General features: G+C 43.0%; 1 protein-coding gene across 1 annotated transcript; it reads left to right on the top strand.

Moving 5' to 3' along the window:
* Positions 1-340: 340 nt before the first annotated feature.
* LOC131479414 (uncharacterized) lies at positions 341-23,307 on the top strand (the record flags this gene model as incomplete). Its single annotated transcript, XM_058659925.1, has 14 exons — positions 341-461; positions 2,672-2,824; positions 4,953-5,106; positions 7,460-7,555; positions 10,004-10,057; positions 10,211-10,456; positions 13,539-13,863; positions 14,580-14,856; positions 15,016-15,163; positions 17,598-17,727; positions 18,947-19,487; positions 19,616-20,200; positions 20,342-20,884; positions 23,084-23,307. Coding segments are annotated over exons 1-14 (3,597 nt in total), but the record flags the coding sequence as incomplete, so codon positions are not given.
* Positions 23,308-24,119: the final 812 nt, after the last annotated feature.

The raw sequence follows: 24,119 nt of genomic DNA, 5'->3' as shown, positions 1-24,119 counted from the left end.
TGTGGTGCTCCTAATTAAGTGGCTATGTGGATTTGTGCTGCCTCCTCCTGCTGCTAATTATATGGCTATATGTGTTGCCTCCTGCTGCTGCTGCCCCTCCCAATACTGTTGGCTATGTGCTTCCCCTGCTTGTCCCTAGTGTGTAGACTGTCGTCTGCCACTTGTACTGGGGGTGTGTGTCTGCATGCTGTGTGTTTGTGCTGCCCTGGAAAAAGGCTTTTTTGTAGGTGATTGTAGAGACGCTCTCTGCGCTGTGTGCGTGTGCTTTGGCACACACGTGCTGCGGAAGACGTCAGAAACAACACCGGGGGCGCTGATACGTGGCCATACACTCAACAAAATGGCGCTTTCAAGCGAAAGCGACGAGACTGCAGCAGCACGCTTCGTCGTGCACTTCGACGTAGAGGGGAAACTTGAAATGCCTTCTTCCAAATGTGCGGGAAACTTTCGCGTACGAAGAGGTACAAAAAAAGACGAAACAGCAGCAAACATGCGTAACGTGCTTTCTCTTTTTTTTGGGTGCTTCTTGAGAAGTGTTTTCCGATGCTTACCTACACTAGCGCCCCGCTCACACAGGACACACTTATATATATATATATGTATATATATACAGGAGGAAATATAGGGTCTGGTTTTGATATCTCTTGGCCATTGAGAAAATAGGCACAGACGTATGTTGAATCTTTGAGAAAACTGAGAAGGAGGTGGAGGAGGACAAGGAACACGACAGAGAGGCTCTGGTCGTGCTACGTGAGACGCAAAGGATCATACATATATTTATATATATGCATATACATGCATCTTCCTCATTGTGCGCTTCTCTCTCTGTCTCTGTCTCTCTCTCTACATATACGCATCTCTCTCACTGTGCGTTTCTCTCTCTCTGTCTCTGTCTTTCTCTCTCTTTCTGTCTTCTCTCTCCCTATATATATATATATATATATGTGAATGATGGGGAGGAGGAGGATGAGGGCACGCACATGCTTACGTTGTATGAGAGAGGAGAGAGATGGGCATTAGATTTCTCGTTTACGTGCGCGTGGGACTGACGTTGTAGGTAGCCGTGACACGCGTATATGACTGATGTACATATATATGTGTGAAGCCTTATTACTGAGATGTGAGCGAAGAAGATGTTCACAAGCGGCTCTTGTACACACATGTATACATACAACTCTATTCTGCTCTCTCAATATAAGTGAGCATATATATATATATATATATATGTATATATATGCAGCATTCTCGGAGTACATGTTCGCGAGGTTTCTCGAGGTTATTGGTTTGTGAGGGGATAGGAACGCGTGTTTTTCACGAGTGAGTTTGGAAAAGGGAAGATGTGTCAGCACCAATCCCCCTATACATATATAGTCATTACCGTTTCCTGTAAATGATTTTCTTTCATATTTGTTTGAGAATGTTCATTGTATCAGCTCAGCAGCCGTCAGAGAACTCCACTGCACAGAGGACGTTCACAAACAAATACACACGTTCACACACTCTCACACTCGATTGTCACCAAGGAGTGCTGGAGCAACAGCAGCAACCTCGCATGTGTGAGTGTTTGTGTGCGCATTGTGTGTTGTGTAGAGATCTCTCTGAGTGTCTCTGCGTCTTCCCTATCATCCTCTGTCGTGTGTATAGCTCTCCCTCTCCGTGTACATATGTATATTACACATATGTATGCGTATACGTGGACACGTATACGAACGTCTTTGTCAGCGAAGATTTGCCGCTGTTCGATCCTGTTCAGGACCAGAAGTTCCTTTTGTTTCCTACACATCTCTAGGAGAAGAGAAATGTCGAAGGGGCGACTGACTGTGGGTTTCCTGCTTACGTCTGTACGCGTAGAATTGCATGCCTCCATATGCGTGTAGAGGGGCAGAGGGACCAACATGTACGTTTGCTCTATGGAATGGGCAGGACATACGGGAGGCGTGGAGAAGGAGAATGCAGAGAGCGCTTCTTCACGAAAGCCAACAGAACATAAGATCTAGTATGCGCACTTACGGGCGTTTACGGAGAAGCGCGCGTATAAACACAGCATACGCTCAACGTACAGATATACTTATGTATGTACATACATACAGGCATATGCACGTATATATGCACACACAGATGTACAAATGCAAACATACATTCACACACGCCATACATGCAGATAAGAATATATACGCATATAGTGGCACAGAGGAACTCCAAGTAGCAAGAGTAAAAGAGAAACGTGTACGCGCACATACAGATATATACACTCAAAATAATGAGACATACATACGCACATACAGAAATATACGCACATACAATTATACACACGCGCATACGGACAGATACACACGACACACACACTCTCCAAAGACGCTGCATTGACGTCGTCCTCTCTGTGCTTCTGCTCCTCCCTATACTGCTGTTGCTGCTGCTCCTCCTGCTGCTGTCGCTGCTGCTCCTTCTGGTGCTGTCGCTGCTGCTCCTTCTGGTGCTGTCGCTGCTGCTCCTTCTGCTGCTGTCCTTGCTGCTCCTTCTGCTGCTGTCCTTGCTGCTCCTTCTGCTGTTATGGCTGCTGCTCCTTCTGCTGTTATGGCTGCTGCTCCTTCTGCTGCTGTCCCTGCTGCTCCTTCTGCTGCTGTCCCTGCTGCTCCTTCTGCTGCTGTCCCTGCTGCTCTTGCCACTGCAGGTGCAGTGGTGGAGATGGTGGTACTTGCGGGTACACAACCGCATGCAGTCATCGGCTGCGTTGCAGAAAATCCGCTCGGGGAGCTGGAGAAGCTGCCGCAAAATATCGATGGTCTGGGTCACCAGACATTTGCTTTTCATGCGAAGCTTCCAGGTAAATTCGTATGCGTTTGGGGATTAGACGGCAACAGGAATGAACGTATATATACATATGTATATGACACGATCTAGAATAAGAATCGCATGCAGTATTGGGAAATATGGTATCACACATTGGAAAAAGTCTTCTTATTCCTCGTATTACACGTTTTCATCGTTAGAGAGTGTGACTGGCCTTTTGCTACCGTGATACGACCACGAAGTGAAAGAAAATGTATTTTCCCTACTTGCTTCAGACACCTGTACTAGAGACAGGAGTCACGTGTACTATTTATCATATATGCGTAGGCGCACCACTATTATATGTATGCCTGAGAGCACCACTTATATATATATATATATATATATATATATATGTATATGTACATGCGTAGGAACACCACTATAATATATATGCCCAGGCTCACCACTATTATATATATATATATATATATATATATATATATGAATATGCCTAGGCTCACCACTATTATATATGTATGCCTGGGAGCACCACTATTATATATATGTCTAGGCTCACCACTATTATATATATATATATGCGTGGGAGCACCACAATTACATATATACCTAGGCTCACCACTATTATATATATATGCGTGGGAGCACCGAAATTATATATACGCGTAGGAGCACCACGATTTGGAGGAAGTTGTCAGTTTGCATGTGGATGTCTTTCTTCCTTTGCTCCCCGGCGTATCTCTTATTATCATTCCTTTGTCCGTCGTAGTCGCTTGTGCTGCAAGACGGTGCAGTACTCTCCTATACGGCACGCATTCTTGGAACAGACGTCAACAGTTATATGAAATTTATGAGATGTACTCTTATAGTTCTTTCTGTCTCTCTCTATATGTATATGTATGTATATATATATACACATATATATGCTCTCTCTGTGACGCAGAAGCAAATCAATATATATATATATATCTGCTTTCTATATTCTATGCAGGGCCATGTTACTCCTTCACTATCTATATGCTATATATATATATGAATACATGCCTACGCTCACCACTACTATATATATATATGCGTGGGAGCACCACTATTATATATATGCCTAGGCTCACCACTATTATATATATATATATATGCATACTCTCACACTCTCCTTCATAGTCCCTTTGCTAAGAGATACTATACTGACAGTATCTATGGCACATTTTCTTGGTACACACGTGTACAGGTAAACGATGTAAAATTGTATTACGATATTTATATATATCTCTATATACAATATATGTATATACGTATATATTGGGCGTAGGTGCAGAACTGTAGTATATCTCTTTCTTTCATTAGATATATATCTATATGTTATGTACATACTCTTCAGGGCCACAATACCCTCTCTCTCTACCCATATTCTATATACAAAATTACTGTGCAAGGCCGTATCGTTCTTTCTCTCTCTCTCTCTCTCTATATATATATGTAGATAATCAATCTACTTAGCAGTACCACATCTCCCTGTAGCTTCCTCTGTGTATACATATATGTACATCTGTATATACATACGTGTATTTCTTCCCCTATGTAGGACCATATCGCGTTAGGCTACAACGGGCATCTGCGGCGCTTTCTCCCTTTCTTTCTCTCTCTCTCTCTGGATTGATATATATATATATATGTATATATTTATTCTATGACGCAGTACCATATTCTCGTAGCTCTTTCTGCCTCTCTCCCTCTCTCTTTCTATATATTTCTCTTTCTATATATATAAATATGCATATGTGTATGTACATATATGTATTTATTTCACTATGCAGGACCATATCGGTTTAGGCTACAATACAGATATCTAGGGCGTTGGAGTAGCCGTATAATTTCGGCTCTTCCTGAAAATTCTTCGGAGGGAGGAGGAGGCGGCGGTAAAGCTACTGCAGTACCATCATCATTAGCCTCTCCTGTTACCGGTGGTACTGGTGGTGGTAGTGGTGGTAGTGGTGGTGGAGGGAGCTCCTGTGTGTGTAGTCCACTGCAGACAACATCCGCTTCGACACCGCTGTCCCCACGTAGTAGTACTGATGCAACAGCAGTTGCAGTACGTGTTGAAGAAGAAGAAGTATCCGTCGCAGAGGCCTCTGCCGCTGCTGCTGTGCTTGGGCATAATGTAGATTCTCTTCTTGCTGCTGCTGCTGAAGCTGCTGCTCTCTCTCCTGCATCGGTAATTATTGTGGAGCCTCTCCTACATATCAACAACATATGCCTAAGACAAGAAAGCATTTCCGTGCAGACTGTTCTCTCGCGCTGTCTTGGACCGTTCTCAAGGTAGGAAACGCCATATATACACGTCAGAAAACACACATGTCTATACCCACAATACACACACACACACAGACAGAGACACACATATGCACATACACACACACGCCCATCTTGCGTGGGTCCTCCTCACATAACTGTACCTATTGCATATGTACAAATACTACGTAGGTCTACCTTCATACGTGCACGTAAGATCATACACATGCGCGCATAAACACACGCACACACACACACACACGCACCCGCGCAGACACACGCACACACACACACACACAACCGCACACACACACATACACACATTGCGTATATTCTATACATATCTCTATACGTATATATACATAAATATATATGTATATACTGTTGATGTAGGTGTACCTTTATTCATGCACATTCACACATATACATACACACTTCATATACCGACACACACTCACACACTCACACACACACACACACACACACACACATATACACACACACGCACATACACACATACACACATCGCATATATTTTATTCACTATCTGTACATATATATATATATAGTATGTGGGTGTATCTACATACGTTTACATGAACAGACACGCATACACACATACGCACGTGGACACATGCACACATTGTGAGTGCATTCGATTCATAAATATGTATAATGTATGTGTACACATATCTACACTGAAGTAATACACCTATATTACATAAATACATATATATATATATATGTAATATAAGTATACCTTAGTTTAGATCCGCCGCCAAAGATACCCACGATTCAGAATTTCACATATATATATATATGTATCATATGTATATAATATATATATATAAGATACATACCTAGTATACGTATATATATATATATATGTATCGTATGTATTTAATATATATATAAGATACATACCTAGTATACGTATGAGTACTGGGGTTGAAGTCTTGTTGCGGTCGCATATACGTATCTATTTGAATGCTTCGCTTTAGAGATTCCTTGATGACGTTGTATATCATACTCATAATACGTACGTATACATGTTTGTACTTATATATACATATATATGTATATATGCATATATATATATATGTATATCAGGGGTGTTTGCAGATGTAGACCTCCCATTGCTGCGCATGTATATACGTGTGTCAGGACTTTAACACTATCATGTCTCTACTGCGTGTGTGACGTTGCCTCAGCAAAAAGACACAGCCAAGTATATAGACATATATATATATATGTAGATCTTTGGACGCACGTATAAATATACTAATAGCAAATACACCATATATATATCTATTTAATATGTACGTATAATATATATATCCTCCGTCTAGTATATATATATATACATACGTGTATATCCATGTATGTACGTATGTATCTATATGAATATATATATATATATATATATATATGTATGTATATGTAGGTACGGTGTGTACCCTCGTATGTACCGCATTTATATATGCGTCGTTAAGTTTGTCCGCACTCCCCCTTTGCTCCGTAAGTAACTCTGTCTGGTCTTTTTTTCAACCTCAGCACCTATATATATACATGTCTGTATACCAACACCTGTATATATACACGTACATATATATATATATATATATATATATATATGTATATGTCCGTTTGTCGTGTACGTATCTCCTTCCTTATACGCGCTCACCTCTTCTGTCTCGAGTACTACGTAGTTTGACGCCTCCTTATCTCCTTTCCAAGCAGCACTATACATATGTGTATACTTGTTCAAACATATATGCCCATATATATACCTACAAACATATATATATGTATAGACGGACCTAGCCTAGCATGTGTACATAGCGTAGCGCATGTGGCTACATACCGTAGCGCATGTGTACATAGCGTAGTGCATGTATACGTAACGTGGGATTTTTACATATCGTAGCAGATGTACATAGCGTAGAATATTTCCTTTCAATACAGTAATATGTACAGGGCCTAGCGCAACATACAATGTGTACATAATGTACAGTGTGTACATGCATACGTACAATGTGTACATACATACATACTTACGTACATACATACATACAATGTGTACATAACGTACAATATGTACATATATACTTACAATGTGTACATACATACATATATGCAATGTGTACATAACGTACAATATGTACATAAATACAATGTGTACATATATACAATGTGTACAAAAAAACGTACAACGTGTAGATAGGGTACAATGTAGTGTGCATAGCGTAGCGCATGCGTACATTAGTAGTAAATGTATTTCGCGTAGTGTTCACTAATATTCTCTGCAACACGAGAGGGCCACTGCTTTTTTTTCTTTATTTTCATCTCTTTTTCGTTCTTGTGTATTTCTTATGTGTAGGTGGCCACGCATGTTTCGGAATACGAGCAAACTCGGGTACAACGTTGTCCACTTCACACCACTGCAGGCTCTCGGCGAATCAGGCTCTTGCTACAGGTACGCCTTGTCTATCCGTCCATACGCGATGCTCTACAGCTTGCTTCATAACTCCATTTATGTGAAAGCATTCTCACACTGTTAGAAAGACAAGAACGCAATTCGCGGGTGAAGGCGGGAAGGGGGGTGTCAAATTGCAAAAACTACTATATATATATATGTATATACATACCTCCACCTTTCTTCATTATAGATATATGTAAACATATATATATATATTTATATATATATGAAAACTCTGTTATATACATATATATATATATATATTCGACGTTTCGTCAGTTGCGATACATACATGTACATATGTATATGCGTGCTTTCACCGTTCTACACACACTATACATACATATATATGTATGTATGTGTGTATGCTCTTGCACGTATATGTGAGGGGATGGGAAGCAGCCTGATGCTATCACATACTGTTTGTTTTGGCTTATTTGCAGTATATTTGTGTATGGAGACATTTGTGGAGGACAATATGCTGCTGCTTAAAGTCACTTGAAGACATGATCATTTCCTAACATGCTATTGCAAGCGCACGCTTATATGCATGTGAGTACTTGCTATATTTGAAAAAAGCTGCTGTTTCGTGAGCGACTTTTCCTTTGATTGATACGTAGTCAATTTATGGATCTGCATGCGTCCGCACTGGCACAGAAACACACTGAAGAAATACACTTGCCTGCGTGTGTGTGTGTGTGTGTGAGGTGGGAGGGAGAGGGGGGAGTTTTTGTGTGTATGTGTGCATATGTATGTGTGTGCACGTGCGGGTATATGTGTGTATGTGGGCGTGATTATTGTACTCAGTCACTACTCCTACTGGTACCAATCTACTATTAGCAGTAGTACTCGTGCTAGCAATACTACTACTACTACTACTACTGCTACTACTACTACTACTTATCCTACTAGTACTACTACTACTACTGGTACGACTAATACTATGACGAAGAAGCGAACTGCCTAGAACGTTTACAGCCATTATTAGTATTAGTACAACAATCAGTACTGCTATCACTACTACTATTTCAAGTACTAATACTGGTACTGTTGTTCTGACTACTACTACTACTGCTAGCAGTAGTAGTAGTAGTACTGGTAGCAGTATTGTGACTACTATTACTACTACTATTACTACTACTACTACTAGTGACCATACGGTAACTAGAGCACTGCAACTAGTACTATTACGACGAACACTACTGCTTGTAGTATGAGGATCACTAATAGTAGTACTAGTACTACTACTATAACTGACGTGGGAGAGGATCGGAAAGGCTACTATGGCTACAACCAACCGTAATCACTATTACCACTAGTAATGCTAGTATTACTAATCCTACTACTGCTATTACGACTACTACTACCACGTTGACGACTACCACTTTCTGGCTACAACTATTAGTACTAGTGGTATGGGGGACTATATATACTACATTCAACACAGCTACTTGTATGTGTTCCACTTTGATTGCTCAGCTCCTTCATTTTGGGCATGCGGCATATACAAGCGCCGCTTCTGTTAATATTCGTATAGATCGCAGATATTTGTATTGTTGCTAATGCTGGTGCTACTGCTGTCGCACATGTCACTTCATAATGAGCGTACAGTACAGCACTTGGAGGTGCTGCTGTTTTCAAATATGTATGTATGCGAAGCAGATATCTGTAATATTGCCAGTGCTGCTGCTGTTGCTATACCCCTTCACGCAGCTCCTGCGGCTACTTCTGCTCCTGGTGCTACTTTTGCTCCTGGTGCTACTGCTGCTCGAGCTGCTCCCTTCGTTACATTGCTACTTCGACGACTACTACATATACGTGCACATATATATATATATATGCGTTTTTATGTAGGTATGTGTATATACACATACATCCATGCATATACATATATATATATATGTATAGGCATGTACATATATAGTATTCATGGTTTATTTGGGGGGGAAGGCATAGAACGTCGCATACAGGCATAGAACGTCGCATACATTTCTACATTTTGGGCAAATGTTGCTGCTGCCTTCCTACGCAATTGTAGTTCACATAGTGGTGAACTCATGTTGCAGCCCCACATAATATTATGACGTAGTGCCACGGTTGCTATTACTACTACTACTACTATGACTATTACTATTACTGTTCCTACTATTCAAGAGCGGCGGTTTGTGTTGAAATAGATGGAACTAATTGTGGTCTCGTGTATCCCTTCAACATGGTATAATGACATAATGCCAGTGTTGCTGTTACTTCTACTACTACTACTAGTGCTGGTACTGCTGCTTCTACTAATACTAGTATTAGTAGTACTGGTTCTATTGATGCAGTTTGTATGGGAGGGGTGCTTTTGGTGGGCCTTAAATCGCTGCTCCTCCTCATCGCTCTCTCGGCATGTTGTGTTGATGTGTGTGGGGCGGCGGCGGCGGTGGTGGTGGGTAATGCGTGCAGCATTGCCGACCAACTTCATATAAGCGAGTATTTCTTGGATGAGACCTCAGAACCGTCTCTCTCTCCGCGGAAACCCGCCAGTCGAATCGACATGAATGCTCTCTCAAAGAACAACGCGAGTGGAGGAGGCACCGCAGACAGCCACCACAGCAGCACCAGCGGCAGCACCAACAGCAGCACGCAGAAGGAGATCGGGCGAGAAAACAGGGGGGTGGCAGGCGTACACGAAGAAGAAGATGATGATGATGGTGATGACGAGGGGTCAATTCGAATAGCACAACAAGCAGCAACAATGTTACGACGTATGACAAGCAGTGATATTGTAGGATTCGAAGAGCTACGCTCTATAGTCAAATATTTAGAGCAAGACCTCGGTCTTCTCAGTGTTACGGACTTGGTGCTCAATCATACTGCCAATAACAGCCCCTGGCTATTCGAACATCCCGAAAGCGGGTATGTTGAAATAAAGCAAAATAAAGAAGACACAAAACGAGAAAGACACAAACTGACTTCGCCCGTCTCCTAGTGTGTGTATCTGTGTGTGTGTGTGTATGTGTGTTTATCTGTCTGTCTGTCCGTGTGTGTGTATGTATGTCTGTGCTTGTCTGTCTGTCTGTCTGTGCGTCTGTGTATGTATGTACCAACGCTGCCTCGGTCTTTCTTTTTCAGACATTCCCCTCGAGACATTCCTCCTGTACTCTTCATAGGTAGTGACAACACGCTGTGACTTCTATTACTCTGACTAGAGAGAACAGTAGCCCACTTTCGTCTTCACCTTCCTTTTCTCCCTCTCCACATGTAAATATATATATATATATATATGTATCATGAAGGGTCAGCTGCGTGGTGTCTATATATATATATATATATATATACACATATATTAGAGAGGGTCAGCGTGCTGTCACTATAAATATATATATATATTATTTAGAGTGTCGGCGTGCTGTCCATATATATATATATATATACATATATATATTATAGAGGCCAGCGTGCTGTTACTATCTATCTATCTATCCATATATATATATATATATATATATATATATTGTAGAGGGTCAGCGTGCTGTCACTATATATATATATATATATATATCAATCATAAAGGGTCAGCGTGGTGCCTACATATATACATATATATATGTATATATATATATATGTATATGTGTGTATAGAGAGCCAGGGAGACACCACGCTGACTCTCTAGTGTTGTCACTTTCTTGTTCGTGTTCGTGTACTCTTCACATATACGCTGACCCTCTACTGTTGATACCAGAGAGACACTCCTAGCTGCCGTCTCTCTGCTTCATGCATACATATATGTATATATGTATACATATATACATATATAGAGAGAGTAAGAGCATGCTGACTCTCTACTGCTGTTTCTAGACAGGCCATGCTAGCTCCCACTCCCCTTCGTCTTCTTCTTCTTCTTCTTCGTCTTCTTCTTGTTCTCTCACTCTTGATATGTATAGAGATGTGGAGAGCGTAAGAGATACGCTGACTCTCTGTTGTTGTTTCTGGAGAGAGTAGTACTTTACTTCTTTTTCTTATTTTCATCTCGTTGTTCTCTTTTGTAAATCTATTGACAACGCGGCGTTGACTCTCTCTTGTAACGAAAACCACTCGAATAAAGAGAATCTTCGTATGTCTTAGTGACATGTACGGACATACACAATTAGAACTCGATATGCCCCCAACCCTCAGAGAGAGAGAGAACCCTTATACATACAGGCACTGCTGCGAATATATATCACACATACACACACACACACATACACACGCAGTCAGCCTCACGCTGATACTCGTACAAAAGCAATATACGCCGCCACACGTTTGTACGCAACACACCTACGCTCTCATACATACGTACATATATATAATATATATAAGTATGTCTCTATCATTCTCTAGATATGTATGTCTAGCTACATATTCTCAGTCGTTTGTGTGGATTTATTTGTATATGTATATATGTGCCAGTGGACATAACTATGTGTCAGTCTATGTAGGGGTCTATATCCTCGTCTACATGTATATGTATACATATATATATATATCTCTGCTGTCGAATCTATTAGAGTCTTCATTGGCCTGCGCACCTATATAACTTCGTGTCTGCAGCTCTAAACGTATCCATCTGTACATATTATTGTACCGATATCTCTCTTGTTTGTGTATCCACCTCTATATCTCTAATTCTCCCTTTAATCTGTACATATATGTGTGTTACTGAATGTATGGAATTTCTCTATAGACTTGTCTGCTTATGTATACACACGGACGTATATACGTATATATGTATCCATATACGTATGTAGGGAAGCATGTTTTGTCTTTTGCGTATACGTGTATCCAGGTGTTCGACCCGGTACTGATTGCTGCTGTCTTTCCCCGCAGCGAGGCTGCACATACGTAATCAAAATACGTGTCAGGTCAATAGCATCGGGCCACTGCTGCTGTTGCCGTTGATAGTAGTAGTGATCATGCTCTCCTTGTTGCTGTCGTCGTTGGTGCTGCTCCTACTGCTGCTGTTGCCGTTGATAGTAGTAGTGATCATGCTCTCCTTGTTGCTGTCGTCGTTGGTGCTGCTCCTACTGCTGCTGTTGCTGTTTTCACGGCTGCTGCTGTTGGGGTCCTTATTGCTGCTGCTGTTGATTATGATAATAATGCTGTGCTTGCTGTCTTTGCTGCTGCGTTTTGCACTAGTAACTGTTGCTGTGCTCATTCGTGCTGCAATTGCTGTTCCCATTCGTGCTATAGCTGCTGTTCCCATCCGTGCTGCAGTTGCTGTTCCTGCTGTCTATATTGTTGCTGTCGCTACTGCTGGCACTGCTGCTGCTTTCTATACTGGTGCTGTTGTTACTGCTTTCCTAGCTGGGACTGCTCTTACTGTTGCTGCTGTAGCTGCTGTTGCTGCTCTTCTTACTGGTGCTGCTGTCGCTGCTGTTGCTGTCACTGCTGTTGCTGTCACTGCTGTTGCTGTCACTGCTGTTGCTGTCACTGCTGTTGCTGTCACTGCTGTTGCTGTCACTGCTGTTGCTGTCACTGCTGTTGCTGTCACTGCTGTTGCTGTCACTGCTGTTGCTGTCACTGCTGTTGCTGTCACTGCTGTTGCTGTCGCTGTTGCTGCTGTCGCTGTTGCCGCTGTCGCTGTTGCTGCTGTAGCTGTTGCTGTTGCTGCTGTTGCTGTTGCTGCTGTTGCTGTTGCTGCTCTAGCTGGTGCTGCTGTCGCTAGTGCTGCTGTCGCTAGTGCTGCTGTCGCTGTTGGTACTGTCGCTATTGCTGGCACTGCTGCAGTTGCTGCTGTCCTTCTAGCTGCGGCTGTATCTGTTGCTGTGCCTCCCGGTGCTGCAGTTGCTGCATGCTGCTGTCGTCCGTAACGCTGTTGCTGCATTCCTTATTGCCGCTACTGTTGCTGTTGCTGCTGCCGTTATTGCTGTTGCTGCTGTCTAAATCGTTGCTGCCGTTGTATCTGCAGATGTCACTGCTGTTGTTGTCATTGTACTCGTTTCCTGTAATTTTGCAGGTATACACTAGAGAATTCACCATGGCTACGAGGAGCCTATGAATTGGATTGTAAAATACAAGACTTCAACAGGCGTCTGGTCAGAGGAGAGTTTGCATCCAAGTATGGTGCTACGAGATATATTGAAAACGAACAGCAGCTTAAGAATGTCTGCCGTGCGTTTGAAGAGGAATTACTGCGTCCCTTTGACATGCATGCATGGTTCTTGATTGATATTGAAAAAACGATGCAAGGCTGGAGAGATGTTGTTGCTCATGGTGCCCTTAGCGCAACAAATGCTATTAATGACGACGAAAAAAAAATTGTATCCGTTTGTTTTCGAGAGGTAAGCTTCTCGAGTTGAAAATGATGCCCTCTCTTCCCCCTCCCCTTTGCTGCTGCTGCTGCAGCAGCAATAGCATCATAACTATACTATTGGTATTGCTGCGGCGGCAGCATAAACGTTATTGCAGCCCCTGCTGCTGCTGTTTGCGACATTGTTTCTGCTGGTGCAGCACTATTGCTGCTGGTACATCGTGAGTGCTGGTTTCTTGTATCAATGCGATTATAACTGTTTGTGGGGATGCTGGTGGTGGTGGCACTGAGGATGATTGTGGTGATAGCAGTATATATGTGGCGTCCTCTAAGCTGCATTATATTATCACTGCCTGCTAGAACATTTACGTATAGACTGTGCAACTGCTGGGGCTGCTGCTTCTGTCCTTAGTGCTGCCCTTACTGCTGTCTTTCCTGCTGTTTTACTGCTGTTCTTACTCCTTTTCTTACTGCTGCTGTTGCTGCTGCTGTTGCTGTTTTCATTGCTGTTCTCGACCCTGTTGCTGCTGCTGGTGGTGTTGCTGCGGCTGCTGTTGTTACTGCTGCTGCTGTGGTGACTGCTGGTCTGTTCGCTGCGGCTGGTGGTGCTGCTACTGTTACTGCTGCTGCTGTTAACCGCTTTTGTCGGTGGTGTTGATACTGCTGTGAGTACTGTGGTTGTTACTGCTGCTGTTGCTGCTGCTGTTTTTGCTGCTGCTGTTGCTGTTGTTGTTGTTATGACGATAGGCGCTGAAGCAAGTGGGTGTGAAACGTGGAAGGTCGATAGTATTGGGAGGAGAGTGGCTACTTCGATGGTTTTGGAAGAAGCAGCAGGAAGACCAGCTGCGACGCGTTCTCCAAGACGTAGAAAGACAACTGCAGTCGAAAGCAGCAGAGTCGCATGCATTCGTAATGCAGGCAGTTGAAGGGCATGCGCGTTGGGAGAGGCTTGAGTGTAAGAGAGGGCCTTTGACTGAGAATCACTGGGAAGCTCTGGCGCCCCGCTACTTTACCCCTCTCCCTCGCATGCAAAAACATACAAGTTTGCAGCAGCAAACACAGCAAAAGGGTGGTACTAGCAAGCAGCAACAGCAGCAACAGTCAAACCAAAAGGGCAAGGGCAAGTCACAACAGCAGCACTCACAACAGCAGCAGCAGCAAAACATAGAGGAGCACTTGCAAGATGAGAAGGAGGATTCATCGAGCGTTATAGCTCTTGCAAATAATGGATGGGTAATGGGCTGGGACGCAACAAAAGACTTTGCTGCAGCAGGAGCGCTTGTCTACTTGAGAAGGGAGTTGGTTGTGTGGTCTGACTGCGTCAAGCTACGGTTAGGAATCTACTACACAATACTCTACCGTACTGCTGCTGACTTGACCCCTTTCTGTCTGACGAACATGCATGCGTTCGTGGGTGTTGCTCTTCCTGCGTGTGCAGGCATGCATGCGTTGTTGCTTTTGCTTTAGACACGCATGCAGGCGTTGTTGTTTCACCGTGTGCACGCATGTGTGCGTCGTTGCTTCCACAGTGAGCATCCATGCATGCTTTGTTGCCTCGCCTTGTGCATGGAGGTATGCCTAGTGATATCTTCCTCCTGCCTTCATGCAGCATTGTGCCATCCCGTCGTGCATGCATGCATACGTAATAGCTTCCTCCTTTTGCATGATTGCACCGCTGTTGCTCCCACCTACAACATGCGTTGGTGCATTTGCGCCTCTCCTTGTGCGTGCATGCATGCATACTTGCTTTCTTCTTGTGTCTGCGTGCATGCATGTATACTTGCTTTTTTCTTGTGTCTGCGTGCATGCATGCATACGTGCTGTCTCCTTGTGTCTGCGTGCATGCGCTGTTGCTTCCTTCTTTTGCTTGCATGCATGCGTTGTTGCTCCCTCCCTTCGTTTGCATGTGTGCGTTGTTTCTTTCCGATGTGCATGCGTGCATGTATATGCAAGTCGTTGCTCCTCCCTGGTCCGTCCATGTGCTTGCGTTGCTGCTTCTTGTGCCTGTACGCATGTCTCCGGTAGTTGCACTTCCGCGTGTGTCTGCATGCATGCAATAGCTTTTCTTTCGACGAAAGGCTTTTGCTTTATGCTCATACGAGAGCCCCCACGAGGTCGAGGAGGATGAGTGGCCCATTCCCACCCTCGTTCACACTCTCTTAGTTTTTGTTATCGGATCTGCATACCTCAGTTTCCTCCATTTGTGTCTTCCTCCCGTAGTCCATCGTTTGGAGAACAGGGCAGTCTTTTGCTCGCTCGCACTCTTGAGTCAGCTTCTACTCATTCTACCCTCTGTCTGAGGTAATTATTTTGAACCATGACTGCTGAGCTCCCCACTGACGGTCTCTTTCAGTCTTTCGTTCAGTTGCTTTTTCTGGGAATGTGTCTCAGTTTCTCTTTCTGTGGGGCTGTTGCTGTCTACGTGCTCCAGTGACTGTCGCTCTCGCCTTCTCATTGAATCTCTCTCTCCGGTAGTACCTGCAGTGCTCTCCCTCTGCTGCTGTGTCTCTTCACTGTGGAATGTCTCTGCTGCTGAGTCTCTTCAGTGTGGGGTGTGTCCGCTTCTGTGTCTTTTCACTGTGAGGCGTCTCTGCTGGTGTGTCTCCTCAGTGTAGGGTGTGTCTGCTGCTGTGTCTCTTCACTGTGTGGTGTCTCTGCTGCTGTGTCTCCTCAGTGTGGGGCGTATCTGCTACTGTGTCTCTTCACTGTGGGGTGTCTCCGCTGGTGTCTCCAAAGTTGTCGCTGTTTGTCCGTCGGCATTTGGTGGGGGGGCTCTGCGCTGCAGTCTTGTTTGGAGTTTCTGCCGCTGTATCCACTACTGCTGTTGCTAGTGCCGTCTCTTGCTGCTGTCACAATCACATACTTCATAGTTGACACCATCGAAGCGCCACACACAAATCAAATCCTCGCGCTTTGAAAGTTGCTATATACGCTGTCATACATATATATATATATACATACATATATATATGTGTATAATACATACAGTTATAAACGCGTACATACGAGTTGTATATAAATGTATATTTACATGTGAGTACATCCATCCGCATTTCTGTGTAGGGGTATATGAACGTATGTTTGAATGTGTGTATATATCTGTAAGAGAGAGATATATATATATATGTATATGAAGACGTATGTGGGTATATATATGTAAAAGAGAGCTACATATATATATATATATATATGTATATGAAAACGTATGTATGTGTACGTATTTGTGGGTTCAACTCTGTACTTGTTTAATTATGTGTATATCCTTCTATCTCTAATATGTATATGCATAAGTATCTACGTGTATGTATGTATGTACGTATACATTTATGGGCGGAATGCTGTCATGTGTATATACAATTAATGCTTAATGCTTAGTTTTTGCCTCCTGTTCGTCTCCCAGTTGGTGTTGTGCTGCTATTGCTGGTCGGGTGCCTGCTGTGCTGCTGCTGCTGCTCTTGGTGGTAGTACAGGTGAGTACACGTTGGCGTTACTACGCTGTTGCTGGTGTTGCGACGACTGCTGCTGCTACTCTTGCTCTCACGACTACTGCTACTGCTGTTGCTGCTGCTGGTGTTGCTGTTACGACTGCTGCTGCTGTTGCTTTTACGAGTGCTGCTGCTGTTGCTGTCACGACTACTGCTGCTGCTGTTGTTGTCACAACTGCTGCTGCTGTTGCTGCTATTACGAGTGCTGCTGGTGCTGTTACCGTTACGACCACTGCTGCTGCTGTTGCTGTTGCTGCTCCTGCTGCTGCTGCTGCTTCAGATACGGAAAAGGGCCTGAGGATGCTCCCTTCCTATGGAATCACATGACCGAGTACTGTAAGATAGCTGCTCGAGTTTTTCATGGAGTCCGTCTTGATAATTGTCACTCGACTCCTATACATGTTGCTCAGGTATGTTAGAGTTACAGAGACAGCTTTCCTTTTTATATGTTTTCTTCTACCTTTTCTGCTTTGCTGTTTCACTGTTTTCTTCCTTTAAAAGCTTCTGCTTATGTAATAAGCTGCCGATTCTAAATCGGCTACTTAGTGCTTCTTACGACCACACTTGATTCTGTGCTGAGTTGCTGCTTATGCGTCTCCTGCTGCTGCTATCTAGTCCGCTCGCGCTCGCGCACTGATGCTTCTGATGCTGCTCCTGCCTGTTTCAAAGAAGCTGCTGTTTCTGGTGTTGCTTCTGATTTTGCTGATGCAACTGCCCCTGTTCCTTCTGCTGCTGCTGCTGCACCATGTCCTTGCGGCACTGCTGTTGCTTCTCGTAATGCTGCTTTTGCTGTTGCTGGTGTGCTCTCACTTGTTTTATGGGGTGCTGTAATCAATACTACTACTACTGTTACTGTTGGCGCTGGTGCTGGCAAAAGCTCTAGTGCTGCTGCTGCAGTAGTTGTTGTTGTTGTTGCAGCATATTACTGCTGTTACGCTGTCAGCTGATGGCTGCTTGCTGCTTGCTATTGTCACCACTACTACTGCTGTTGGTGCTGCCGTTGCTACTGTAGTTGTATACAATTGGTGGGATGCTGGCGTATGCTTGCTGTGTAGTGTCACTGCTATTACTACTACTACTATCATGCAAATCAGTGCTCCTGCAGCTTTGAGTGGTGTTGTTATTGCTACTACCACTATTATTACCCGTGCATACCATGACTTTTTTCCTACTCCTCGTACAATATTAGTGCTATTATAGCTTGCATGCAGTGTGGGGTTTTTCTTTGTGCTGTTGCTACTCGTGCACAACCAGTATTACTACTGCTATTGATTCTAGTGTGTATACAGTGGTAGTGCTGTCCAGCGGTCGCATTTTATATACTGACAATATGTGTGTGTGTGTGTTCTGTATGGGTGGATGTTTTTGTGCGATGTTAAGCTCTTCACTGTTTTTTCTTTTGCCACTCTCGTTCTGTTTTGACTGTGTCTGTCTGTCTGCTATGCATTACCATCGTTGTATCACACTACTACTACTACTACTACTACTACTACTACTACTACTACTACTACTACTACTACGTTTGTGCGCCGCAGCAAATGTTTACTACTACTACTACTACTACGTTTGTGCGCTGCAGCATATGTTGACTACGACTACTACTGCTACTCCTACGTGTGTGCGCTGCAGCATATGTTGAGAGAATGCCGACGACTACGGCCAGACTTTTGGGTTTTTGCAGAGCTGTTTACGGGAAGCCAAGAGCTTGATCTTTTCTTTGAAAGATCACTGGGTATCAATGCGTTAATAAGAGAGGCAATGCAGACGCACAACGCTGGCGATCTCGCAGCTCATATAAATAGATACAGTAGCTCTCAGCATCGAAGAGGTCTTGGTCAGTTATCTGCTTTGTATTCTTTGAATCGTATTTGTACTATCAAAACTGTATCATTAGGTAATGAGCAACAGAGGTCCACTGATGATTATGAGTCACCCGCATCATCAGCATCGCCATCAGCTCAGGGGCTTGCGACGAATGCACACCAGTACAGAGATGCAGGAGAAAACGCTTATACATCTCTTTCTTCTTCGGACGAGACGACGCCTACAACCGTGTCAGGAAAAACAGAAGAAATGCCAATGAAAGCAAGGGAACAACTGGCAGCAGCAGCAGCAGCAGCGGCAACGTTAAGGGCAACAAGAAGAAATCGCAACAACAGCAACAACAGCGGCAGCAGCACCAGCAGCAGCAACAGCAGCAACAGCAACCAAAACAACAGCAAGCACACAAGCAACAACAACAGCAGCAGTACCATGATGAAAAAGAGAAATATGAATGTCTCATGCCTTTACGTCCAGCTCCATGTCCAGCATTGCTGTATGACTGCACGCATGATAATGAAACCCCTGCCCAGAAGATGACAGCAGCAGCAGCTCTTCCTAATAGTCTGCTGGTAGCTGCTGCTGGCTGTGCTGTGGGATCTACACGTGGATATGATGAGCTCGTGCCACGCACACTCTCTGTCGTTTCGGAAACGAGAGTCTATGAAGACTATGGCTGTGGTGGTGGTGATAGTTATAGTGGCAAGCGTCGTAGTAGTAGTAGAAGTAACAGTCGTCTTGATAGGAGTAATCGTGAGAGTAGTTCTAGTAGCAGTGTGAACCGGAGAAAAGAGGGAGGAGGCGGAGAGGGTTGGAGAGATGCCCACGAGGGAGGAGACGAGGAGAAGAAGAAGAAGAAGAAACAACAACAAAAGAAGGGAGACGGAGGCAGACAAGAAAGATTTGAGGATGGTAGTGAAACTGGGAAACGAGTGCCACCGCTGTCGCCATCTCTCTCACCCACAAAAACGTGTGTGGATGCTGAGAGAAGAAAAGGTACGGAGGCACGTGGTATTGGTGATGATGATGATGAAGTACAGGACGACGAGGAAGGAGCGTCACGTATAAAGAAGAGTGGGGAGAAGAGTTTGAACCACATGAGTAGATCATTTTCTAGAAGTGCACCAAATTACTATACTACTGACGATGCAGAAACAAAAGAAGAAGATGAAAATGAGGATGATGATGATGATGATGTACTAGCCAAAATGGTCTTACAGTGGAAGCATGGTGGTAATAATGTTGCTGTAAGAGGTGACTGGGACGGGTGGTCGAAAGATGTTGTGTGTGAAAGAAGAGGAAATGGAGTATTCGTTGCTGTGCTTCGCAAGGGTGTACACTATGCTCTGAACAGCAGTCGAAAGGGCTCCGCCACACACGTCCCTTCTGCAGCCACCGCAGCCGCAGCAGCAGCAGCTACAACGACCCCACAACAGCAGCCGCAGCAGCGACAGCAGCAGCAGCAGCACTCCAATGAAGACCAGACACCAAAAAAGACGAAGGAGGAAAAGAAGAAGGTGGGAGAAGCAGACGAAGCTGTAGCAGACGAAGCTGTAAAAAAAGGGACGGAAAAAAAAACGAAGGCGGCAAAATGTTCACCGGAGCTCATACATTTCAAATTCATCGTTGACGGCACCTGGGTCGCTGACTCTGATCTTCCTTGCGAGAGAGATGTACATGGAAATACAAATAACGTTCTAAGTACTGACGGCCAAAACCCTTCCGTGTGTGCTGCCTGGAAAAAGGGTCAGTTCCCTCACATACACATATTGATATATGTATATATATTCTGTGGGCATGCATGTTAATTGTGTGTAGGTGTTTCTGAGGCCAGTGTGCGAATCTGCGGAGATAACTCTTGGTGGAATTGCTATTCTGTGAAAACACACTCTATTCGTTTGGTGATTCTGTGGAAATACTCTAGAGGGGCATTGTAATTCACAACATATATTTATATATATGTATACTTATATATACTCCATGGGCATTGTGGTCCTCTATATATGTATGCTGTATCGGCATCGTAATACTATATATATATATATATATATATACGCTGTGTGGGCATTGTCATTCTCTATATATCCATATCTATCTATATATGTCTATATTTATCTATATCTATCTATCTATACATATATATATATATATTTACATACGTTTGTATGTACTGTCTGGTCACTGTGATACTATTTGTATATACTCTATGGCAGTGCTGCGCGGTATGTCTGTTTCTGCCCTCTCTCCTTATCTGTGCTACCCATATATATTCTCTCTGTACTATTGTAATTGTGCGGTCGTCTCCATATGCTGTTCTGACGTTAACGTAGTGGTGGTCCTACGCTCTGTAACCCTCGAGAGCGCTCTTCTATCTATCCTTCCTCTCTCTCTGGAATAACTATACTCTCATACATACATATATATACACATATATATGTATATATATATATATATGCTCACTCTCTCTGTATGTGACTGTGAGGTACTGTACATCTACGCTGTTTACGGAAAATGCGAACTATGCATATACATTCTCTCTGTGTGGCTGTACTCACATATATACTCTCTTCTCCTCTATCTGTGTCTGTTGTGTCTGCTACTATCGCCTGTCCTACATATATATATATATATATATTATTAAGCACCATTCAACCCCTGCTGTGTATAACTGCGCTCAAATATGTACACCCTGTCACTCTGTGTTGGAGTTGTAACCGTATTCTCATCGATGTACTCTCTCTGTCTCTGTGTGTATGACCCTGCTTTCTTACACGTATACCCACTTAACTCTGTTGAAACTACTACCCATCAGTTTCCATCTACCCCTCTCTCTCTCTCTGTTTTAATCTTTGTCACGGCGCCCTCATTTCTGTTAACCTTGTGTCCCGTTATTATCCATCTAGTACTCTAGTTCTATACCTATGCTCTAACACAGATACTCTCACTCTGCTGTACCTGTGCCGCAGTAGTAACTATTTCCACTCTCTCTGTCTCACTCCTTGTCAGGGCGCCCTCATTTCTGTTGGCCCTGTGTCCAGTTATTATCCATCTAGTACTCTATATCTATAACCATGCTCTAATACAGATACTCTCACTCTGCTGTACCTGTGCCGCAGTAGTAACTATTTCCTCTCTTTCTCTCTCTGTAGTTGGGGCCTCATATATATATATATATACCCTCCCCTCCTCTCACTAACATTTATCATAGTAAACATCCATGTACTCTTGATCTCTCTCTCTCTGTGTAGGTGTGCTCTCACAAATATCCCCCACTCTGTTGTAGCTGTGAACCATTAGTATCTACTACTTTTCTCTCTCTTTCTGACTGTATGCATGTATGTATGCGTATATGTATGGGTATGGCTGTATGTATCTATATGGGTATGTATGTATGCGTATTTGTACGTATGTGTGTATGTACGTGTGTTTGTATATATGGGTATGGCTGTATGTATCTATATGGGCATGCATGTATGAATATATGTACGTATGTAAGTATGTACGTACGTATATCTGTATGTATGGGTATGGCTGTATGTATCGTATATGGGTATGTATGTATGAATATATGTACGTATGTATGTATGTACGTATGTTTTGTGTTTCTGGGTATGCGTGTGCATGTATATTTGTACTTGTGTTTGTGTGTATGTATGTAGGTGTGTATGTATGTTCATATCAGATGTATCTGTTTGCTCTACTTAACTCTGTTGTAGTAAGTGTAGTCCTGTCGTTATCTCTTTAGCAGTTATGGTTTCTTGACTGTCTTCCTCCCTCTGTCTCTCGTTATATTTCTGTGTGTCTGCTGACTCGCGCTCTTTCTTTCTCTTTCTCTTCATTTGTCTGTCTGCACTATTTCTCTCTCGCTCTCTCTTCCTCTCTCTTTCTCTCTGTTTCGCTTCATTTGTCTGTGTGCACTACTTCTCTCTTCTCAATCCTCCGCAGGAGAAGAATATCCAGGCCTTCTACGCGTGCGTGACACTCTCAACAAGCTCCACATATTTTGTGGACAAGAAGGTTTCACAGAAGCAAGCGCGGAATGCAAAGCAGCAGATGTCGTCGTTGTAATCAGACATCACCCCCTCACACACGAGTGCATATATTTCATTGCTCGTTGTGCTTTCTACCGATTTGATAGCAACGCTGATAATGACAGCGGCTTGCCTGAGGTAAGAACAATAAATTCACTTGTTCGTGTGCGCCCTACCATAATTGATGTGTCTCTTTCTGCCCTGCTTTTATATATATATGTATGATCGATAGATACATAAGTAGAGAGGTAAATATATCTCTCTCTATAGATATAGATACATACATGTACAGAGATATATATATATATATATGACCTGCTATAATGAAGGGGTCCCCCTGCCCTAAACGATAAGTGTATATCTGTGTCTTAGACTAATATATGTGTGTCTTTGTCTTGCTAGAAGTATATGTATCTATCTACCTACCCTACTACAATACATGTGTCTGTGTCTGTCCCACTCCAATATATATGTGCCTCTCTAGCCTCCTATAATATAAATGTGTCTAACTGCCCTATTCTTATGTATGTAAGTCTATCTGGCCTACTCTAACATATATATATATATATATATATGTCTGTGTCTCTGTCCGGCCTACTCTAACATATATATATATATATATATATATATATATATCTGTGTCTGGCCTACTCTAATGTATATATGTGTCCATCTGGCTTACTCCGATACACATATGTGTGTGTCTGTCTTACCTACTACAATATCTAATGTGTTTACCTGCCCTACTCTAACATTATATACATATATATGTATATATATATGTATATATGTGTCCATCTGGCTTACTCCGATACACATATGTGTGTGTCTGTCTTACCTACTACAATATCTAATGTGTTTACCTGCCCTACTCTAACATTATATACATATATATGTATATATATATGTATATATGTGTCTATCTGGCCTGCTCTAATATATATCTGTGT

The sequence above is a fragment of the Ochotona princeps genome, unplaced genomic scaffold, assembly GCF_030435755.1.
Source record: "Ochotona princeps isolate mOchPri1 unplaced genomic scaffold, mOchPri1.hap1 HAP1_SCAFFOLD_1714, whole genome shotgun sequence".
NCBI lineage: Eukaryota > Metazoa > Chordata > Mammalia > Lagomorpha > Ochotonidae > Ochotona > Ochotona princeps.
The sequence above is the reverse complement of the archived record's forward strand: the minus strand, read 5'-3'. Positions and strand labels throughout refer to the sequence as shown.